Genomic DNA, 21712 nt, shown 5'->3' with positions numbered 1-21712 from the left:
TATATATAATTTATGAATTTTGAATTTTGTATCTGATACACCAAATAGTGATGTGTGGGTTTTAGGGTTTTAAATTTTGTCTTTATGACCCAATATGCCTGTTATTAGGAATGAATCAGTCCTCAATCCGTTATGGAGGGTCTTAGAAACTAAAACAAAATTTGTTAATTGGGTCAAAGATAAGATTGTTTTTTCCTCATGGCTGAAAAGATTGAAGAAATGTTAGTTTCAACCTCTTTAGATGGAACTTTTCATTTATTGCTGAATAAATAATTAGTAAGGTCAATGAAACATTACTGTTGTATGGCACCAGGCTTCCTTTAATTTTATAAAAGACAGTTTAAGTTGAACTAAAAATTTATGGATCAGTTTTTCTTATTATGTTGTTGTTATTAATATTATCTTATAGCTATTGTTTTGACCAAAACTGGAAAGAAAAAGAAAAGTTTAGTTTTTACGTGCAAAATCTAGTTTAAAAAGAAAAGTACTGAGGGAATAATTACCGTAATAAGAATAAGAATAAGTACCATAGTACTTATTTAAAGTAGTATGATGCATAAAGACACACAAAAAAAAACAAAACATGAATTCAAATTAATTATCTAATTGAAAATAGTTTAATTGTTGTTTAAATACCGAGGGTCTTTTTAAATAATTTCATTAGTAGCTTCATTTTATTGGGAAAAAGTAGTCTCATCTGGTGTGTACCAATTAAACAGTCAAGGATATATATTTTCAAAACAATGAATATTAAATAAAATAATTATTGGAATTTTTGCTACTACCAAAGATTTAAAATAATAATTGAAAATAAAGTTAGTAATAGTAGATATAATTAGTTTATTACTTTTTACAACATTTTTTTTCTAGTATAAACGATGCCTTTGCCTTCCTTCTACCTCCACCATTTTAAATCTATTGCTAGGCGAATGTTGGGAATTCATCATCTACCATTATGGTTAAGTGCAAGGTAAAGTGTAAGTTCATTTTTATTTATTTTTAACTGTCAACCTGAAGTCTTATAAGTCACCGAAAATGAATGCACAAAATATGTATGAACAAAACTTTAGAACTTAGACTTGAGGTAAACAATATGTTAATGGATAATATATAAGAGTTAAAACATAAACATGTAGTAAGTTTATTAACCTGTGCTTTAGTGGTTTATTTGTTTAAATTTAGGTAATAGCGAAAAGTTTCTGTCATATTAATGATATGAATTATTAATTATATTTTAAACTGGTTAAGTGCTTTTACCTAATGTTTTTAGGTAACTACTTACATACTTCTGTGACATGGTTTAATGTGGACCTTGGCCTCCTTTTTAGTTGGATGATTGATCTTCCATCACAAATTTTTAATTTTCTATATTCAGAGATGTAGCTTCCTGAACAAAACATTCTTTGCATTCATATTTTCTTCTACTTTGGTTGAAGTTTCCATCTGGTAGGCTTCAATGTATGTCATTGTATCAATCCCAGGGCTAGGCAATCTCATAGACCTTACCGTTTTTCTTTCTCCAGTAATAAATCTGATAAGTTCAAGTCGACCTCTTAGCCACTTCCTTTTAAAAATTAGTGGTTCATTTTCTTTTTTATTTATGGGGTCCAAGTTTATGTGACATAAGGTTCTACACTTCTTAGTTTAATCTTTCTTTTGTCTTTTAATTTTCTGGTTGGTAAGATGTTCGTGCAGCCGAAACATCTCTTTTTGCAGTAGTGATTCTCTTCTTCATCTCAAATGTAATTATTATATGGTTATAGGTTGTGATTGATCCAAGGTAGTAAACAGACGAACCTTGTATAACTTGAACGGAATGCAAGAAATGAATATAGAGAAGCTCTAGAAGTCCTGTTTGCTTTAGAGCTAGTTCTTATCCAATAATAATATCTAAGCACCCTTTAAATCCTTTTTCATTTTATGCTTTACGATTTTAAACTATTGCCTTTGTATAAAAATTTGTAATATGAAAGATTTAAGAAAATCTTTTTTAATAGTAAAAATGATTATTTTTTTTTGTCATTGCTTGCATGTGCATCAATGTTTGCCATTTTGTAATTAAAATGCAAGGTATTGAAAAAATTTGTGTGTGATGTTAAATGCTATGTTAATTAAGCTTCTAATTTTATTTTATTTTTTATTGTTTGTTTCTGTTGCCTGCTTTTTTCAGTATTTATTGCATCTGATTTAATTTTAAGGTGATTTATTTTACTTAAATATTATGTCAATTCCATTTTGAGATGATAATCTAATTTAAATGATTAACTTATTTTATTTGGTTGTTGTTGTATTTAGAAGTATTCAATCTAATATTTTTAATTATCAACTTTTGTGTGTATTAATCATTTTATGTGGTTTCTAAGAGGGATAGAAAAAAATTGATAGACTGTAAAATAAGATTACAATATTCTAAATTCTACATGCTTGATTTTATTTTGTGAATACTTTTTTGAGGTTTAAAGTTCATTATGATTTTCAAAAAATCAGGATTATTGACTAAATAATTGTTAATGTTATGAAAGATACAAATTTGTATTCTTGAGTCTAATCAGAATATAAAAATGTTATTACAAGGGCTGTCCAGAAAGTAACAGATGTTTTGGCCTATTGTGGTGATGGGTGGGGGTAGAGCCACCATCTTGGTGTCTGAACGTTCCTACATTCAGTACTCATCCAGCTGTTGTAGCGTGAGGACTGTATGTCCTCACTTTTCTCCATGTTATTCATCAAAATGTGCCCTGCTATAGAAAATCCCACCACTTGTGAAGTGCGGTCTGTGATTTGGTTTTAGTTGGCTCGAAACAACAGGCCAATTGAAATTTATCATCAGCTTTGTGATGTTTATGGGCAGGGGATAATGAGTGAAAGCTGAGTGAGGCAATGGGCATACCAGTGTTCACGACGAGGACTGTCGTTTTACAATTATAGAACTGTCGGAACACGATTATAAAACTGTCATTTCACGATTATAGAACTGTTGGAACATTTTCCCCAAATTTCACGTAGTTTGGTGCATCAAATTGTGATGGAGAAGCTTGGTTACACAAATTTTGTGCTCGATGGGTTCCAAAAATCCTAACAGAAGGCCACAAGAAACAGAGACTGGGTGCAGCACTGACCTTTCTCCAAGAATACAGCACAGATGGTAATGCAGTTCTGGATTGTATCGTAACTGGGGACAAGACCTGGGTGAAGCATGTCAACTGTGAAAGAATACAGCAGTTGATGGAATGGAATGAAAAAGCACACATGTCAGCAAGAAAGGTCATGGGAACTGTGTTTTGGGACTGCTAGGGAGTGCTTCTCGTTGATTTTCTGGAATGTGGAGCAACAATCAACTCAGAAAGGTATTGTGAAACACTAAGAAAGTAAGGCGTGCCATACAAAATAAGCAACTTAATCGGGGAAAACTTAGCACCAAGATGTTTTTTTTCGCGACAACGCATGTCCACACATGGCCAATTGTACCTGGGTTTTGGATGGGAGGTGTTTTACTATTCACCATACAGCCTGGATTTGGCGCCAAGTGATTACCACCTCTTCCCAGTGATGAAAAAATGGCTCGGAAAACAACACTTTGATACTGACACCGAACTGCAGGATTTCTACAGAGAGGGTATTGTGCCATGATATGATAAATGTCTCAATGTGAATGGTGATTATGTAGAAAAATAGCTTAAGTGTGTACCTTTCGAATGTATATAATAAACTTTGAGTTTTTCAATTTGTGAATTGTTTATTTCAAAACATCTGTTATTTTCAGGACAGCCCTTGTATTATTTCTAACTCAGAAGATAATTGTATTGTTTAAGTTCGAAATTAAAAAAAAAAAAATATCCCTGTTGAAAAATAAAACTTTATCCATCTTATATTTTAGTATATTCTAAGAGAAATAATTTAAACCTTTTAAGATATTGTGCATCCGACTTCCTTTATTTTAATATTTTATAATAATTATTTTTCATATATAAGAAATATTGACATCTACCACTTAGAATTATTGTCATGGAAGCAAAGGAAAAAAAAAAAAAAGAGAAAATAAATATAAAAGGTCAAGTAGTTCTGAATGTATATTGAACTGATAATTAATTATTAATTAAATTAATCATAGGTAATAGTTAAGTCATATTGTTAATAAAATATACAGTTGAGATGACTATGTTAAAGATCAAAACATTTTATTTACAAAACTTTTTAATAGAATTCAGTAAAATATTGACGTAACAGACACTGATGGGGAAGATAATGTGTCCTTTATACATTCTGACAAAAACAGGTAATTATTTAAAAAACATAAAAATGTAATAATAGAAGTATCTACGTATTGTCGCTTAAGCTGTGATACCTCGTAAGCCCAAAAAAATCAATTACACGATTTTTATATAACTTGAAAAAAAAATTGACATATCATTCTAGTAACATCTTGTTTCAATCATCTTTTTGCAGGATGTGTATATTTTTTGTACTTCTTTTAATTTTCCCTAGAATGATGTGTTGATTTTTTTTTCCAGACTTACGAGGTATCATGCCCTAAGCAAGAGTATGTATTTTATTTTCAATATAAACATTTTATATTCGATAAAATGATAATTCAAATCAAACTAATTAATAACAAACATTTCATTATTGTTACTTCCATGTGATTGTAAAGTTTCTAAATGAAACATTAAAAAAAAAACATATTTTGTTGTCTAAGCTTTTTTTTTATTACAAAGCATATTCACATATTGTTAAATGATGAAAAGCTTTAGCAATTTATATTCGGAAAATAAGGAAGATCATTATACAATGGTCTATCATTAATTATATCAGTAAATAAAAAGGTGGAATGGAAGCATTCTAGAAATCCCCCAAAAATTGGAAATTGACAAATGGTAAGTTCAAAACTTCTTATTATATAATATTATTTTTCTTATCTTATTATTATTTTTTTAAACACAATTTTTAAGTGTTTAACATAGTCATCTTATTAATTATTTGTTTTATTAAGAATATGACTTAATTATTGACTATGATTAAATAATTAATTATTAGCTGTTGAATATCAATTTAGGCAATAAAGTATTAGGCATCACTCCAGAACAGCTTAAAAAAATATTTTTACCTAACTTTAACATTATCCTGCATTTGTTGTAAATGAATCATCATGAGAAAAGTTTTATATCTCAGGAAGTATTTGATGAGCAGACCTCTATTAGTGCTCAAAATGAAGCTTGTTCACTTCAACTTACTTTAGTAAGTGTTGTAGTTATTTATGGGAGTTACAGTTTCCATGATATTTGCCAAAATTACGTCATAAAACTGTTTTATCTTGTTTTTTTTCAAAAAGAAAGTACTGTTTTGGGGATACTGTATCTTTGGTGCTATTAAACAAATATTGCCCAATAAGGGCTTAATTTTAGCAAATTTTTTCTTCTTTCAAAAAATTTTTTCAATTTTTTCTTCAAGGTATACATATTTTTCGTGCGGGAGATAGTTTTCAATGACTGTGGATTAAAAAAAATTAATGATAATTTAAGAGTTTTTTAAATTATAAAATAAACTTCATTTTGTCTACCGAGGTCATATCTTTTGAATGTGCTTCATTTCTTGGACTATTATCATAGGTATAAAGTTTTTTGTTATTCACTTATTTACTAAGTGTTTTCCTTATAATTATGTAAGAAAGAAGTATGGGAGGAGTTCTTTTTGAGCCTTTTTGAAATTATAAAAATGAAGTTCTGGATCTTTCATATAATTCTGTACCATCTGCTTAAGATATCTTGTTTTGTATTTTTTCGACGGTGATTACAAGATTGTCATCAGCAACATTTATAATTTTAGAAAACAACAAGACTGAGAACCAGTTTCATCAGAATTATTAATTTTTTTTTAGGCAACATTTGTGCTGTTGTATTAATATGTGGATATTTCCTCAGCCAATACTCATGTTATACTTTTATAACATCATGTTTGATTATGATTTAACTTTATAGCCCAATAATAAGTAACCTTGAGTAGACTAATCATCTCTAGCTCCTGTTTCATGTTTATTAAAACTCTTCTTGTCCAAGAGAGTGAAGAAAATGTATTGGTTAAATATTCAGTTGTGCAACTGAGTTGTATGTAGATAAATTAACTATTTTGCTAAAGTTCCTTTAGTACACTTTATGATATTAGCATGTCATAAATTTTGAATTTTGTCATATGGATCCATCAGTTTGTGTTTCTTTATGACTGTATTTAACTGTTACCTACTGGCATCATATCACATAGTTTTGATTTAGTGTAGAGGTCTGTGTTTGTATGATGAATCTAATATTTAACATGATTTTTTAAGTATTTATATAGAATACAGTTTATTGTTAAAATTATTGTTATATAATCAATTATACTTTCCTTTTTTTTTTCAGGAGTATTATGACGCATTGTTAAAGCTTGCAAGCTTAGAAATAATTGAATTTCGTGAAGGAACTATTAAAGTTAAGAACTGTAATAATATTTACATTTTCTTATTGAATTTATTAAAACCTTTTCTAATATCTGCAAATGAATTTTGTAAATTTTTGCTTGAGGTAAAGAACATAACCTCTTTTGTGTTAGTAATTTTAGTGAATATTTCAATTTTTGTTAATTTTAGTTTTTGTTCTTAATAAACATTTTAAAATTTCCTATTCTTCATACCTTTACATTTCATATTGGATTATTCAGCCCCTGAATTTTGTTTTTTGAAATACATTCAGTGTTATAAGAATATTAAAATGAATGGAAGGATATTGCTTGCAATAAACAAGTTAAATCTGCAATGTTTTGGTTACAGGGCACTTTATTCTACACCCTTGGTTTATTCTTTAGGAATATTGTCAAGACATTTTTAAAAAATATTTTATAGTTTATAAATATTTATGTTAATAGTTTAATTTAAATATTTTGTTCTGTAAATTTCTTTCTTTCAGAGCCATTATTGTTATTACTTCTTTTATATTTTGTATTAATGATTCAGTGGAAGGGACATGCTTTTCCAAAATCAGTGAAATAGATTCAAAATATTTAAAAAGAAGAATACCCATTATCCCCAGGTGTTCAGTTTGGTACTCACCTAATAAAAAAAGTAAATTGGCCTAATCAAAGCCATCACTGATCAGAATTATTCACTGCCTAAGACTGCGCAATCTACTTTAGCCAATAAACCAGAACCAACTGCATCCAACATCCTCAATAAGCAAATTTATTCTGCAGCCATCTGTATCCTACCTAGCAAGACCCTTGAACATCAGAGTTTCTTTCCTCCAAAGGTCCCATTAATTTATGTAACTAAAACAAAAATGTTATTTCATTCATTGGTCAAGTAGTGGCAAGTTTAATAGGACTACTAGGCTTCAAACATTTTTCATTTATTAAAAATATTAAAATAAATATGACTCTTGAAAATTACAAAAAAAATCATAAATTATTTAATAACCAAAACATTACAATTTCCACAACTCTCAATTAAAACAAGAATAACAATAATGAGTGGTTTTTAAAAGTCTTCATTGGACTGGTCCCATACTTTTTTAGCCAACAGCTCTTGGAAGTGTTCTTGCCATCTTTCAAGAACTTTACCCTGATATAATTAACATACCTTCTCCACCTTAAAGTGACTGATGTGCGACTGCTAGCTATTTTCATTTGAAACCTGTAGGCTCCTAGTTACCTCCCTAATAACCCCCACTTTGATTACTGTTGTAAAATATATGGGTCTATTTCTTGGGATCTTAAGGCATAGATGAGATATTTGATATTTATAGTCAATTCTCTGTTGAAATGACTATTCTCTTCCTGATGTATTTCTTGGCATCCTTACTCTACCAAGTTACCCTACTTTACTGTCCATCATACCTTTTCAATTTCCTTCAATTCAAGTTCTCTGTCCAATCCTGGAGTATCCATTCTTAGTCTTAAGATTAATATGCTAAAGCCCACCATAGCATACAGCTTTCGATCGATCTTTTTTATACTATCCTCTTCATCTCTGTGCAATTCCACTCCTTCCTACATCTGTTGCTCCAATCCACTGCTTACTTTGAAATCCACCATTTTAACCACTTCCTGTTGATCCAGCATTGTTGATATACATTCCTTATTTCTAATACAAATTTCTAATTATTTATATATTTATTAATACTACTACTAAGTAATGTTTACTATTTATTATTTAAATTTATAAATAAATATATTGATACATTGTCTGTAACTTTAAATTATTATTACTTCATTTTTTAAATTATTTCAATTTTGAATTTTTTAATATCAGAAGTTTATTGTTTTTATTTGAAGTCATAAAACTCTCTGGTTATAAACACCTATTTCTAATAATGAGAAAAACTACTTCATTTTGATTTATTATAATTTTATTTTATCTTGTATTACTTGTTAATTCTCTTGTTGAAATTTCCTTTTGCTCTAAATTTTAATAATTGCTTTTAATGTTATTCTTAAGGAAATTTTTCAAAATAAATTACAATTGTATTACTATTATTATTATCAATTAAAACTGCATTAATCTAGGTATAACATTTAATTATTTTTGTTTAACGATTCCAGGAAGATATTACCAAGAAAAACCAATCACAAATAGTAAAAGAGGTTCAGCATTATATTTCATTGAAAATTATATCTGGGTATATAGTGGACTATTATTGTCTTTCACTTGATCTGTTATCAAACATCTACAATTCTTTAAGTGAAATGAAAATACTTAACAGAGATAAACGGTATGTACTTAAAATGTTGATAGTAATTTTTATTAAAAACAGAAATCATATCTTATAAAATAATCTTCTTGTTGATTCTCCAGCCCCCCTACTGATGACTAGACAGACCATGTAAATGTTTTGTTGCCCTAGACATCTTGCTCTACCTCTATTTGATACTAGTTGGTTTCAAATTAGCTTTATTTAGTTTTGTTAATTTTCTCTATCCATTTGGTTTTTTGTCTCTAATGTGGCTTGTAGCATTTAAGGCTGAGTAGATTTGTCTTGATGGATTACTCCCAAGTTGTCCTGCTGCTTTTTACCTCCTTGACTTTTCTACTTTGACTTTACCTTTTGACTACCATTTCCTCTTTTATTTTGTCTTTATCATTTGTTGTTTAAAGCTCTGATTTCTTAAACTTAACCAATCCAATCATTTATGCAAACATGCTTTATTATAGCAATTAAGTTTGTTTTTAGCACTTTTAGAAATTACCCATTTTCAAATTTTCAGATATATCTAAAAATAAAATTTTCAACCAGTCTAGATCATTTAAAGTTTTCTTAAATTCCAAAACACTTGCCATAATTCAAGAACCTTTGGATCATTTCAAATCAATTTAAAGGATTAAAGGGTTCTTAAAATAGGCAAGTTACTTTAGCTAGGATAAAATACAAGATTTACATTAGCTGGAATGTTTCTATTTGATTTAGAAGCAAAGTTATTCACTAAAAAACTCAATTCAGTTTTTATTTTGTGATACATTTTTTTACACAAACATTCTAAAATAATACCTTAACTACTCATAGCCTATGGATAAAAAGAAAAAATTGTCTCCTTTCTAATGAGTCTAAGAGCTTCAAGATTGGATGAACTGAAAACTAGATTCAGAGCTTCAAACCGAATCATAATTTTATGGCTTAACAATTTTGAATCGTACTTATTTGGAAGTGAAAAAAAAAATTATTTTCAATGACATTTTAAAATAAAAAGTTTTTTTGCCATGCTGAAACAAAATCATTTTACAGTAATTTTTACAAGAAAGCGATTATTTTTCCTTTCATATACTCTTGAAAATGTTTTGATGGAAGAACCGTGTCTATGTTTTACATTTTGAGGTATAAAATAAACCAGTTTAGGTGTTTTATTTATTTTTCTCATCTCCTAGGGCCCATTGGGTGAAAGAATGGTTGGATATGTGTAGATTTTTTCAGTGTATAATCATAAAAAAACATTTTGATTAAGAATCAGTGAAGACACACTGTGGAATCTTGTCAATTGAAGATTTTTAAAGCAATATTTATAACATTTCCAATATATATTTCACTATCAAAAATTGAGTCTGGGGAAACAAAATAATTATGTTTTTGATCTATCCTATAGATGACCAAGTCTGACATTAGGAATAAAACAATTGTTGCAAACAACTTTTAAGTTTATCAAATTGATTTCAATGAGCCTACCATTATGAAAATCATATGGTTACAAATTTTAAATTTGTAAGCTGGCATGATTTATATTAATTGAAGGGTCCAGTGGAAAAATTATGAGGTTCCATTTTTTCAGATTTTGAGTAACATTTAATCCCAATTTCTATTATCATTGAGTGCTTTCTGGGTATTTTATCAGTGACTATTAAAGCTTTAATCAAGGAACAATGAAAATATCTGTTTTAGAAGTTTATCAAAAGAGGTAACAACGTTCTTTCTTGGGAGGGAGAGGCAGTAGTTGGATCGTTGTTCCACTGTGAAACATGTTTCAAAACACAGTTTTCAGTGAAACCTAATTATTTCTTTCTCCTGCATTTGGGGTATTTTTTATGTATCGGCCACTAAGGACCACGTGAATATCAATGTTTAGGCTTCTTTGGGAGTCTTGATTTTCTTTCCTCCCGTCGCAGCTTCATGATCCTCGACTGCCTTTCCCTTCTTTCTTCAGACCACTTAGTACCCATTTTTTTTTTATCTTCCAATATTGGTGAGATTTTTCAATCTTTACCTATACATATCTCTATCCAGACAGTCGGTATCTGAAATTTTAAGTCTCTTTAATTCCTCTCTCATTTGCTTCGTGTATCCTGCTATGTTTTTGTAGCTAAAATTTTCTTAAAGATCTTATTCAATCTTTCGTCCTTCATCCTCTTCATGTGTCCATAGAACATCAGCCTTCTGACTCATCTCGGTTTCCAGGTCTTTGATGTTTCTGTAGATCTCATTTGGGGTATTATTATTTCATCTCACTAACAAAGACATGCTACTGAAATTTCAATTCCAACAAAAATGAAACATTGTTTTTCCACTGGAGCCTTCACTTAGATTATTGTGCAATGTTTTTCGACTGGAGCCTTCAATTAGATTATTGTGCAAAAAATTTAAAAATATATTCCTACATGTATGTTTTGTTTTAATATGACCATGATCTTTTTAAAACCTTGTTAGGTTTTTTTTGTTTTATAGTATAAATATAAATTCAAGAAATCAAAAATTAAAATATTCAATTTTTTCAGGAAAACTATATTGTCTAAAAATGAAGAATTACTAAATGATCTTAATTATTACTTGTGTAAGTTACATTGATTTATACATATATATACTTTCGATTAAAAATTGATTACTTTATTATTATTTGTAGGCTGCTTATTAAATGGAAGAGGGATGCCACATACAATTTTCAAAAATACTTATTTATGTAATTCTATTTTAAAGAGTAAATTATAGTAATAATTTGTTTAGTATAAATTTATAGAAATACGCGTAACATATGTTTTATGAATATAATGCATAGTGTATAATCCTCTGTTATTTTAGTAATGATTAATGTCAGCTTATTTTATTTTGTGCTAACCTCTCACTAGTTTTCACTATTTAATTTTTGTTAATATTTTATATTTATTTAATAATAATAGCTATTGCAATTATTATTATATATTTTATAATAATAATTTGGTATATTAATATCAGTTATACGCTCTCAATTAATTCAGGCTATGTTGTATTTTTTTTAATTTCATGTCTTATATGATAAATGTATTACTATATTTATAGTTTTTTTTTTTTTTTAAGTTTTACTACATTCATTGCCATCATTTATCCTACTTTTTATTCCTATTTTTATTTGTTTAGTAAGTTTTGATTTGGAAAACAAAATTTGTCAAGCTAATCATAATTTTCTCTGAAATCATTAATATTTATTCGAAATTCAAGTGATATTATTTAAATATATCTGATTATTATTATATTTTTTTATGTGAGTCAAAATGTTTGCTGTAGTATGAATAAATATGAAAATTCAGTCTCACTGTATTTTATTTAATGATTTATACCTAGGACCACCTCATGTAATGCTGAAAGAAATATTGGTTGATTTAGGCTAAGGATATTTCCTAGGAGGATTCAGGGGAGACAATTAATATGATCCTAGAGTTTGACAAAATTGCTTTGATTAATTTCCATTAACACAAACTGAAAGAAGCAACAAAACTAAGTGATCACACAAGAAAATAATAAAGCAGCTGACTCTTATAATTATTTGGATGTAAATGAACTTCTTGAAATATTTTTAAAGTAGTTAAAAATTTGTACCAAACTTCTACTGAAAACATGTCTTACTTCAAATATTATAGAGGTTATAAACATGTGGGTCATCCCCACATTAGGGTACATGCTGAGGAGGTGGAATGGACTGGTAGTAACTTGCAATTGTTGAACAGAAGTCAGAGTTATGACGACTATAATTGAAAAAAAAAATCATCAGTTTCTTGGTTATACCTAACAAGGAAATTAGGTGGAAGAGGATTTAACTCTTTTCATTTGCTAGAGATGCAACTGAGCAATAGTATTGTCAATTATGGTGTAGAATTACTATTATGATAATGAACAAAAGTTTAGCTTCATTAAATCTTCTCAATAAGCAAAAATATAAAAAAAACAAAAAAAAAAACAGATATAGTAAGAAGACATGGAATAGGTTTTACAGTACCCTTAGTTCAATGGCAATAAATCATTCTCTCTTCGTTGGATGGCTTAGAACCTGAATATTGTAAGAAAACAGGGAATTTTCTTCTTGCTGCATAGGATTGTGTAGTGGAAACTAATTAGCACATATTAAAATTAAAATGCTAATGATAAATGAGAATTTTTTTAAAACAGCGTCTGAGTCCACTCAGTACACAATAACAGGCCATACAATATTAACAGGAAGATAATATTAGAAAGGCATAATAACTTGTTCTCATTAATTAGTGTCCAGGGAATATATCTCGCAGGAGACCTCGATACTGTGTGTTTATTCATTTATATTTTCAGTGTTACGAATGTAAGAACCTAGGTAGGAATGAGCTTCAGACTATGATAGATGGAGAGGGGGGGTAACCAGTCTATCAAGGAAACCTGTCTATAAACATTTTTAGGATAAGGTTACGCTAGCGGAGGGCATCAGTCTCCAGATCTAGCAGGTGATTAGCTAAAGGGAAACCAATATTCAGAACTTATGGGTGTAAGGAAATGAAAGTTGAGAATATTGAAGTAACAGCTCCAAAAATACTTGCTGACCAAGATTCTATACTTGAAGGCCAAGAATAGACTGGAGAGATTGGAGATCCACATTAATAATAATAATAATCGAAACCTTACAACTTTTATACTAGAGAGACCATAATGGCCAATCATGCTGGTGCAAAGTTTAATTTTTTTTTTTAAACAAGAACGTCAGGAATAATCGACTCTATTGGAAAAAAAATAATAACCTCTTTACTTTCGTTCCATAAGCAATTTAGGATACAAAAATGGGCTATACTTTCATTTGATTTAAGTTTTTTCATCTTCGAGCGTTACTGTGTTTGTTAATCTTAGTTTCAATTAATTACAACACCAATTTTATTAGTTTCTCTTTTCTAAAGATTCTTGCGGCAAATGAGTTCAGTCCAGGTGACAATTTCTCTTCTAGATTTAGGAGGTGAGGTGCACAAGTACCAGAGGTCCTCAGAAAATGCTTAAGGTTAGGTTAGCTGGACAAAAGGGGGATCGACAGGAGAATCGATTATGGTGAAGTATCTTACTAACTTCATACGACCAGCGAGTTCGCTTTGAATTCACGCCGGACGGTAGCCATAATTTCGCTGTCCTTACTCTTTCAAATGAGTTGATCACTTTGTGTACCTGGGGTCACATAATTAATGTAAGTCGTGAGGTATCGGATGCGATAAGGAGATGAACAACATGAGCCAACTGGTACTATTAGACAGCGATGGCATCAGCGAAGTAACATAATATAGAGAGCCACGAAAACAAGGTTGTATAAGACACTGATTAGGTCAGTGCTTTGGTACCAATCAGAGACAAGGGTCTACTTAAAATCCAATTAAAGGATCAATCTAGCATTTGAATGAAAAATCCTGCGATGTATTTATGGTCCAGTGAATGATGTTTCTACACGGAGAAGCCACTCAAGTAGAGAAATGTTCAAATGTCGCAAGGATGGGTCCCCATGAGATTCCAAAAAACAATTAACAGACAAAAACTTATCCACGGGACCAGACCGAGTGGCAACCCGAAGCTTCCATCGATGGTATTGGAAAAGATTGGAGGATCCTGCTCTATGTCTAAAATTGAAGAACGACTGGTGGCAACTGCAAAAAGAAGCTAGGACCCAGTACAAGGTCGCACCAATTGAAGAAGAAGAATGTAGCCTACACTCTGTAAGGTATACGCCTACAGTCGGGTGGAGTTGAGTAAGTCTTAAAAGTGTTCACCTTTGATCCTCACAGGGTGGAAAGTAAGTACTAAAGGTATTCTCCTTAGATCCTTAAGGAGCGGGAACCACACTCTATTGAGAGGGAAATGTTAATTCTAAATTTTCCTGCTGAAGGATTGATGTGGCAACGGGTAATCGCACTCGGTTACACACGCAGGTATCAAAGAAGGAGGAGATACCCAAAGGAGATTTTGAGAAATAACAACATTGTTAAAGTACCAAAATGTAGGTAGAGCTATCTGATTTACTAACAGTGTGTTGACTCGTTACCTCCTTCGAGGTAGTGAATCCATCTCGTATTGAATATTGAAGTTAAATCATTAATATTGTACTGATTTATTTGTTTGATAATTAAATAATTTTTATGATACACATGTAAATAACACCAAAACTGCAAATACTTGAACCAATAAAGAAAGTTGGTAAAGGGGAATATATTGAACCACAAATAAGAGCGTTCTCTTAGGCGGTGCCTCTCACCGGCCGTTTTAGATTTAACAGAATCATTAATCCCCATCGTAAAACATTCAATATATTCTCTCCGTTAAAGTGTTATGTAAAAATTCATTTTTTATTGTATACATGTTGCTCTGTGGCAAACTGTGAATATATCTATTGTATCACAAGCCATTATGTAACAGCATGTGGAAGGTTGCATCAAGCTGTGTGTGTTGTTGGTTCTCACTACAGTACAATCGTTTTATATTATTTAACCATAAAAAATAAAATACCGATAATTTAGATGGAGAAAGTAAGAAATATACTGGTAATAATAAGAAGAAGAAACCAAGAAAGAAAAAGGGATTCAGTGATTCAGTTAACAAATACAGTTCAGGGATTCAGTTAACAAATACAGTTCAGGGATTCAGTTAACAAATACAGTTAAATCACGTGTTGATCCAAATGTTCAAAATAACTTTAAAAATTCTTACTATAAATAGTCTGGATGCAGTGGAAAGACGAGAAGTCCAAATCATCTACAAAAGGACAGAAGACCAGTTGAAGATGTTTGAACCAGGCACTCAATGATGTAATTGTGGAACATTAAAATCAAAAAATTGTAACTTAGAAGTTTTTTTATCGTTTTTTCTGTGTACAAAACTAATATTGTAATTTAAAAATTATTTTGTTAATGAATGTAAAATATTGTAAAATCAAAATTCTGCTAATCCTGTTTTTGTAAGAAAAATTATGTAAAACTAAATTTGATAAAAAATGAATATTTAAGAGGGTGTGATGTAAAAATTCATTTTTTATTGCATACATGTTGCTCTGAGGCAAACTATGGATATATCGATTGTATCACAAGCCAGTATGTAACAGCAAGTGTAAGGTTGCATCAAGCTGTGTGTGTGTTGTTGATTCTCACTATAGTAGAAACATTTTATGTTATTTAACCGTAACTAATAAAACAGTAACAACAGTAAAAACATTTTTCATGCAGAATCAGAAAGAAACTAACCACCTCGACAACACTAATTTGACAGGAGGTAACTAATTGTTTGTTATATTGATTTAAAAAAACACCTCTTATATCACTTAGAGATGATTTCTGATTTTCGTCAAAACTCATTGATTTTTCGCCGCACTCGGGGACATTTTAATAATTATGATGAATGTTAATAAATGATTTATCATTAAAATAATGCACTCGCCTCCTTAATAGCGTTCGGAGTAACAATCGTCAAAGACTAATGAGTAGCCAAGCCATATTCGACTTTTTCAGTCAAATTAAACTCTTTCCAAGTCAAATTAAACCATTTTCTAACCAAAATAAACCTTTTCTATTTCAAATTCAACCTTTTCCATTTCAAATTCAACCTTTTAATTTCAAATTCGACCTATTTATTATTAAAGTAAATAGGCTAAAATTTTTGCAAGGATTCCTTTCTTTTCCATGTTGAAAAACTAATATTGTTCCTTTGTATCTTTCCAGTAAATTTACTCTAGAAATATAACCAGCCATAAAGATAGACACGAGGAAACCATTTTGTTCAGGTACTCCGAAAATATTTGTAAAAGAACTACTAATTAGAAAACTTTCGATTATTTAATAAGCCGGATATTTTAAAACTGTAATAATAATTAATATTAAGCTTAGAGAGTTTTGGCGAGCATTTTACTCATCTGAAAATGAACATAATAATAAATACATTAACGGAATTTTATCTTATTTGTTTACTATTGTATCTACTTTTGCTTTAGTCTTTGATGTCGTTTTATTTTTATCGTGAGACTGGTTAGAGTTTTTCTCACTAGTGCTCTCCTTGCATGGCATCAGATTTTCTTACTTAAGCAATTTGCCCTCCTAAACACCTCCTGGGAGATACTAGATTGTACTAAGTTTATGCTTAGACTCTACAAATACTATATATTCAACATTCAAATTTGAATTAAGTTTTGATCAATTCATTATTAGTGCACGATATAATGACATTCGGAACAATTATCACAAAATCGATTCGTAATGTATATCTTTATGGTTGGCTATATTGTCAAAGAAAATTATAAGGGACAAATTAGTTCTTCATGAAGAAGAGTGGAAAACGTTGCAAAATCCAAATCCTTTTGTATTTACTTCAGTTAGAGGTTGATTGGAAGTAGAAAAGGTTGAATTTTGTAAGGAAAAGTTTGAATCTGGAATGGAAAAGGTTTAATTTGGTTTGGAAAAGGTTTAATTTGTTTTGGAAAAAAATGAATATGACTTGGAAAAAGCTGAATAGGATGTCCCATGGAAAATGTTAAAAAATAACTGCTCGATAGGTTAATAGACGAGTTCCCGCTTACTAATGAAATCCCTGAATTCAAAGTTGGATTCGAGTATGGTATTTCGTTTAATAAACTTTACAAGCAAACACTATAACTTATAACTTTTATAACCTTCTTACCAAATGAAAATATGTCTTTAATTTTCGCATTGCCTTATTTCTTTTTTAAACCTAAAAAGAATTTGTCAGACTAGGAAGAAGTGTGATCTCAGCACAGTCTTATGTCTATAGGTTGACTTTTCGTTAGTGACAACTATCGATACTATCAATAATGATATCGGACTCTTCCAGTCAAACCTACTAAAACTTGGAGTTTATTGTTATGCGCGGTAAATCGGCGTATCTACCGAAGCATACAAGAGTGAGGGTAAACGAAGTACCTAGAAGATGAAAATGGATTATGTGTGAGGATAAAATTTAGGAATAGATGGGGAACGACCTAGAGCGAAGCTACATTAAGGTAATTTCCCACCGTTAGGTCATGATTAGAAGCAAGATATGGGCGTTTGCAACTGAAGGAGTTGAGGCGTCGTTTTGAATCTGGCCTTGAGGGATGGGAGGTTGACGTTTATAAAAAAAAGTTTGAGGTTTATTTCTTGCAGCCTCACGGAATGAAAATTTGATCCTCCCACTGGAACCAAGACTAGGTTGGTTACTTGTCAATGACTCCTCCCTTCTCCCCTGTATGTCAAGAATGGCCAGGAAGGTGGGTAATAAAAAAAAGAAGAAACCAGATGGGTTCTTCCGGACTGGTGGGTCTCTTAACTCGGTTCTCAGAATGGGGACCTTTGAGCTCGTTGTAACCCACTGTCCCAGGTGGGAATCGAACTCTCAGAGTTTCGATCCGGACACTGACACACACGGCTGACATCTCCCTACCGTAGAGCGGAGGGATAAAGAGGAATCCGTGGCGACTGTAGACGCTAGATCACATTTTTTTTTTAATACTATTGTATTTTGTTGAGGTTTAGTGATAGTTTGTGTTTTTTTAAAAATGTATTTCTATCTCAGTTGTTGTATCGTCATAATATGTATTTGGTGTTTAATTTGTTTTTCCCATTTAATTCTTTAATATAATATTTTATGTCTATATTCTTACCCTGTAGACATCGTTAAATGACGGCTAAGAAAAAAAATGCTAAAAATTGCGTATCAGAATCGCGAATTTAAAAGGGAATGGATAGTGTCTTGAGCTTTAATTGCAAACTCAAGTGGTCATATATGGTGATAAATGAAGACGAAAAGGTTCCCCTATATAGGAACGTCACTCCTCGACGAAACATTTTCTCCTTAAGCGCAGTTCTACGCCCCTTAGTGAACGGGATATGTGATCTTTGGACTTAGTCACTCCGGAATACGAACAAAGTGACGTCTAGTCACACAGAATATCTTCTGGGCAAAAATGAGTATAGTCATTTCGAGTTGCGCCTGTTTTTGATTAACCGTCACACTTTTTAACCCCCTTTAAATTCGTTTTCTCTAATCGAATTCGTATCAGACCTTAGTAACGTTATCCTGTTATCGCTTCTTTCCTATTTAGAGAAGTAGGGCCACGGTGTATCGTTACCGGCTGAACAAGAGTATAGTGGAATCATCCCGTAGGGCTCTATTATATGCAGATGGATAAAATTGTTTTTATCTCTCATTTTAGGTTTTCGGTCTGCATCTAGAGAGTAGATAGCAGAAATGGTATTCGGATGGACAGAAGAATTGCAGCTTTTCCTAGATCTGGAGAAATGCAGCAATGTGGTGTTCCTGATGGATGAAGCTTGATGAGGCTGTTGACAATATTTTACCCCTTATCCTATAAAACGATATGGAGTGGATAAAACCGACCGATTCTAGTTGCTTTATGAATCAAAAACCAATTTCCTTGAATCACCTGAAAGCGGCATACTTCCACAGCACAAACTCGTCGAGGATCTATCATATGAATAGTTCTATCGATGACAAAAATTTAGATATGAAGATGATTGGGGTGCGGTCATTAAATAACAGAAATAAGTTTAGAAGCATTTATTTAAATTCTTTTTATAACTTATTTGTGTTATTCTATGACCTCATCCCCAACCATCTTTTCCTCATACATATTATCGACGGTCTATTGATCTTCTTATCATTATTATGCCAAAAATTGTATTATAGCACAACGCACGAAAGTTTACCACGGAATTATTAAAGTCTAAATTAAGTTTTTTTATGACTTATAAAAACAGATATTTAGAGGTTTTCCTTTGGATATATAAGATTGGAGGAAAAGAAAAAAATAGTTAAGTTAAACACATATTGTATTTCAATGTCAAAATATAGCAACGTTTCATTACCGATCGAGCATTGTGATTTTCCCCCATTGTTAGTTAGTTTTGAGATAATTCAAAAACTATGGCTGATTTGCTTAAGCAAAATATTGAGAATCTAGGTGGTGCTAGTGTCAAACGGAGGAAAGGTAAGTTTTCTGAAATTATTTTTAACTAATATGATGAATAAGTTATGTTTTATTGAGTAATTTTCTTCATAGGTTGGTTTTTTGGTAAGTTATTTTTTTGTTTTGGTATATAATTTTTGAAGTGTCATTTAAACTAATTACTTCATACTTTAGTAGAAATTTTGATAGTGGATACCAGTGATAAGGTTTCTATGTGTAATTTTTGGTATTGTTGTTTTTGTAGGAATTGACCTAATTTTTATTCTAATTTTAATGATTTTATTCTTCCAATGTTAATTGATTTTTACTCGTTTTACAAAGTATATTTTAAAATAAAATTTATTTTAGGATAGTGAAGCAATAATTTAAAACAAATTCACTATGTACTATGCAATTTTGGTTGTAGATAGTTATTTATTTTATCTATGATTGTTTTCACATTAGCATATGCTTGTTTATTTTTTGTAAGTTGAATATGAAATGTTTAATTTTGTTTCCTTCTTTTTAAAATTTACAGGGAATGTTCCTTTTGAAGGAATTAAGAAATTAAAAACATTTATTAAACCTTTGAGCGATGTAAAGAATATTATTGAAGATAAATTTAATCCAGAACAATTAAAGAAAGAAGTTCCAGTTAAAGGCTTGTTAGAGCCTGTCTTGCTTGAGGACAATTGTAATGAAGATTTGTTCTTTTTTTCTCAACATGAAGGTAATGTTTAAATTGTTTTATATTATTTATTGAAATTTTAATATAAATTGATGGATTGATTGATTCTTTGAAAATATATTTATGTTTTAAAGCATGCTTCTAGATTAAGTATAGTAGGTACTTAAAATTAAATGCTAGAAAATAATTATTTGTGTTCTATTGCTACAAAATGTATCAGAATGCAGTGTGTATATTTGTGGTGTTGGATTCCTAAACCAGTCAGGTCCATTTTTGATTTTCTTTTTTTTAGCTAACAGCTTTGGTACCAGATTATCATGAGATAAGAGATCTTCCAAGAATACTGAAACAGTTGATCTTTAACTGTTTTTGGAATTTCACCTTGTGATAATCTAGTATGAAAACTTAATAATATAAATAAAAAAAAAAAAATATAGATTTACCTGGTTCTAGAATAAATATCATTTATTGGAATATGAACTAGAAACAATGATTGGTTTACTTTTTTTGTGATTCAGAATTTGCAAGGTGTTTTAAAATTGATAAGATACATGCATAGATGCATCATAAAATTAATTTAAATGAATTCCAATAAATTTTTTTATTTAATAACGATTAATAAGCCACATACTTAAATTCATCATAAAATTAATTTAAATTAAGTCTAATGAAAAATTGTATTTAATAATGATTATTCCGTTCCATAAATATAACTTTATAGTACTCTAATTATTTAAGTGGATGGGTTGGGGATGCGGTCAGCAAAAAAACACAAATTATTTATTTGTGCCGACGTTTCGACCTGTAGTAATAGTTTCAGGTCTTCATCAGGGAGCTTCGTCTAATTATTTATCATTATTGTTCAGCTTCTTTTGAAGCTCTTTCTACATTAATAACTTTTCTCCATTTATTTTATTTCTCCTTGTCTAGAACAAAAATAAATGGGGAGATTTTAATTCTAAAAGTATTGTCTGACCCTTTCTTTATCTTTCCGCATTAGGCAGTTATCAAATAATTATAAAATCCTTTACTTTTCCTGTTTTGAAATAAGCTGCTGGGGGGGGGGGGCTTGGGGTCTTGTTAAATACAATTTCCTCTTGATTTCATTTCTCTCCTATTAAAATAAAATGATATCCCGCTTGCAATATTTGTAATATTCCATAATGGAGTCCACAGATCCTCCTAATTCACCTTATTAGTTCCAACTACAGCAGAGGTATTTGGCAGAAGGTTCCTAGGCAGCTTGAACAGTTTCAAAGAAAAATACATGCAGTACCAGTTGGAAATAGTGTTAGGCATTTCCAGCGAAAGTCTAACTAGAAAGAGAGAAAGAAATTTATTCAATCATGCTGCCCAAATACATCGGGTTGCTACATTACACAGCAT

The 21712-nt window shown here is 30.4% G+C and overlaps 2 protein-coding genes across 16 annotated transcripts in view; both read left to right on the top strand.

Moving 5' to 3' along the window:
* Nucleotides 1-11996, top strand: part of Dhap-at (dihydroxyacetone phosphate acyltransferase) — a 96258-nt gene extending 84262 nt beyond the window's left edge. For 11 of the 15 annotated variants that reach the window (XM_014428167.3, XM_014428161.3, XM_014428164.3 and 8 more), the window contains 4 exons: nucleotides 6393-6554; nucleotides 8566-8735; nucleotides 11222-11277; nucleotides 11347-11996. In XM_014428167.3, the coding sequence (XP_014283653.1) occupies nucleotides 6393-6554; nucleotides 8566-8735; nucleotides 11222-11277; nucleotides 11347-11432 (474 nt within the window). In that variant the 3' untranslated portion in view covers nucleotides 11433-11996. Of the gene's footprint in view, nucleotides 1-870; nucleotides 978-6392; nucleotides 6555-8565; nucleotides 8736-11221; nucleotides 11278-11346 lie in introns of those variants that run through there. The other 4 variants (XR_010843322.1, XM_014428172.3, XM_014428170.3 and 1 more) reach the window with 4 other exon arrangements.
* Nucleotides 11997-18810: 6814 nt separating this feature from the next.
* Nucleotides 18811-21712, top strand: part of LOC106685465 (uncharacterized) — a 10915-nt gene continuing 8013 nt past the window's right edge. Inside the window, exons 1-2 of the mRNA XM_014428152.2 lie at nucleotides 18811-19680; nucleotides 20177-20368. Coding sequence (XP_014283638.1) covers nucleotides 19617-19680; nucleotides 20177-20368 — 256 coding nt within the window. The 5' untranslated portion in view covers nucleotides 18811-19616. The remainder of the gene's footprint in view (nucleotides 19681-20176; nucleotides 20369-21712) is intronic.

Source organism: Halyomorpha halys, unplaced genomic scaffold (assembly GCF_000696795.3).
Source record: "Halyomorpha halys isolate HHAL.00 unplaced genomic scaffold, Hhal_1.1 Scaffold697.1, whole genome shotgun sequence".
NCBI classification, from domain to species: domain Eukaryota; kingdom Metazoa; phylum Arthropoda; class Insecta; order Hemiptera; family Pentatomidae; genus Halyomorpha; species Halyomorpha halys.
Note: the sequence above shows the minus strand (reverse complement) of the source record. Positions and strands in the feature narration are given on the sequence as shown.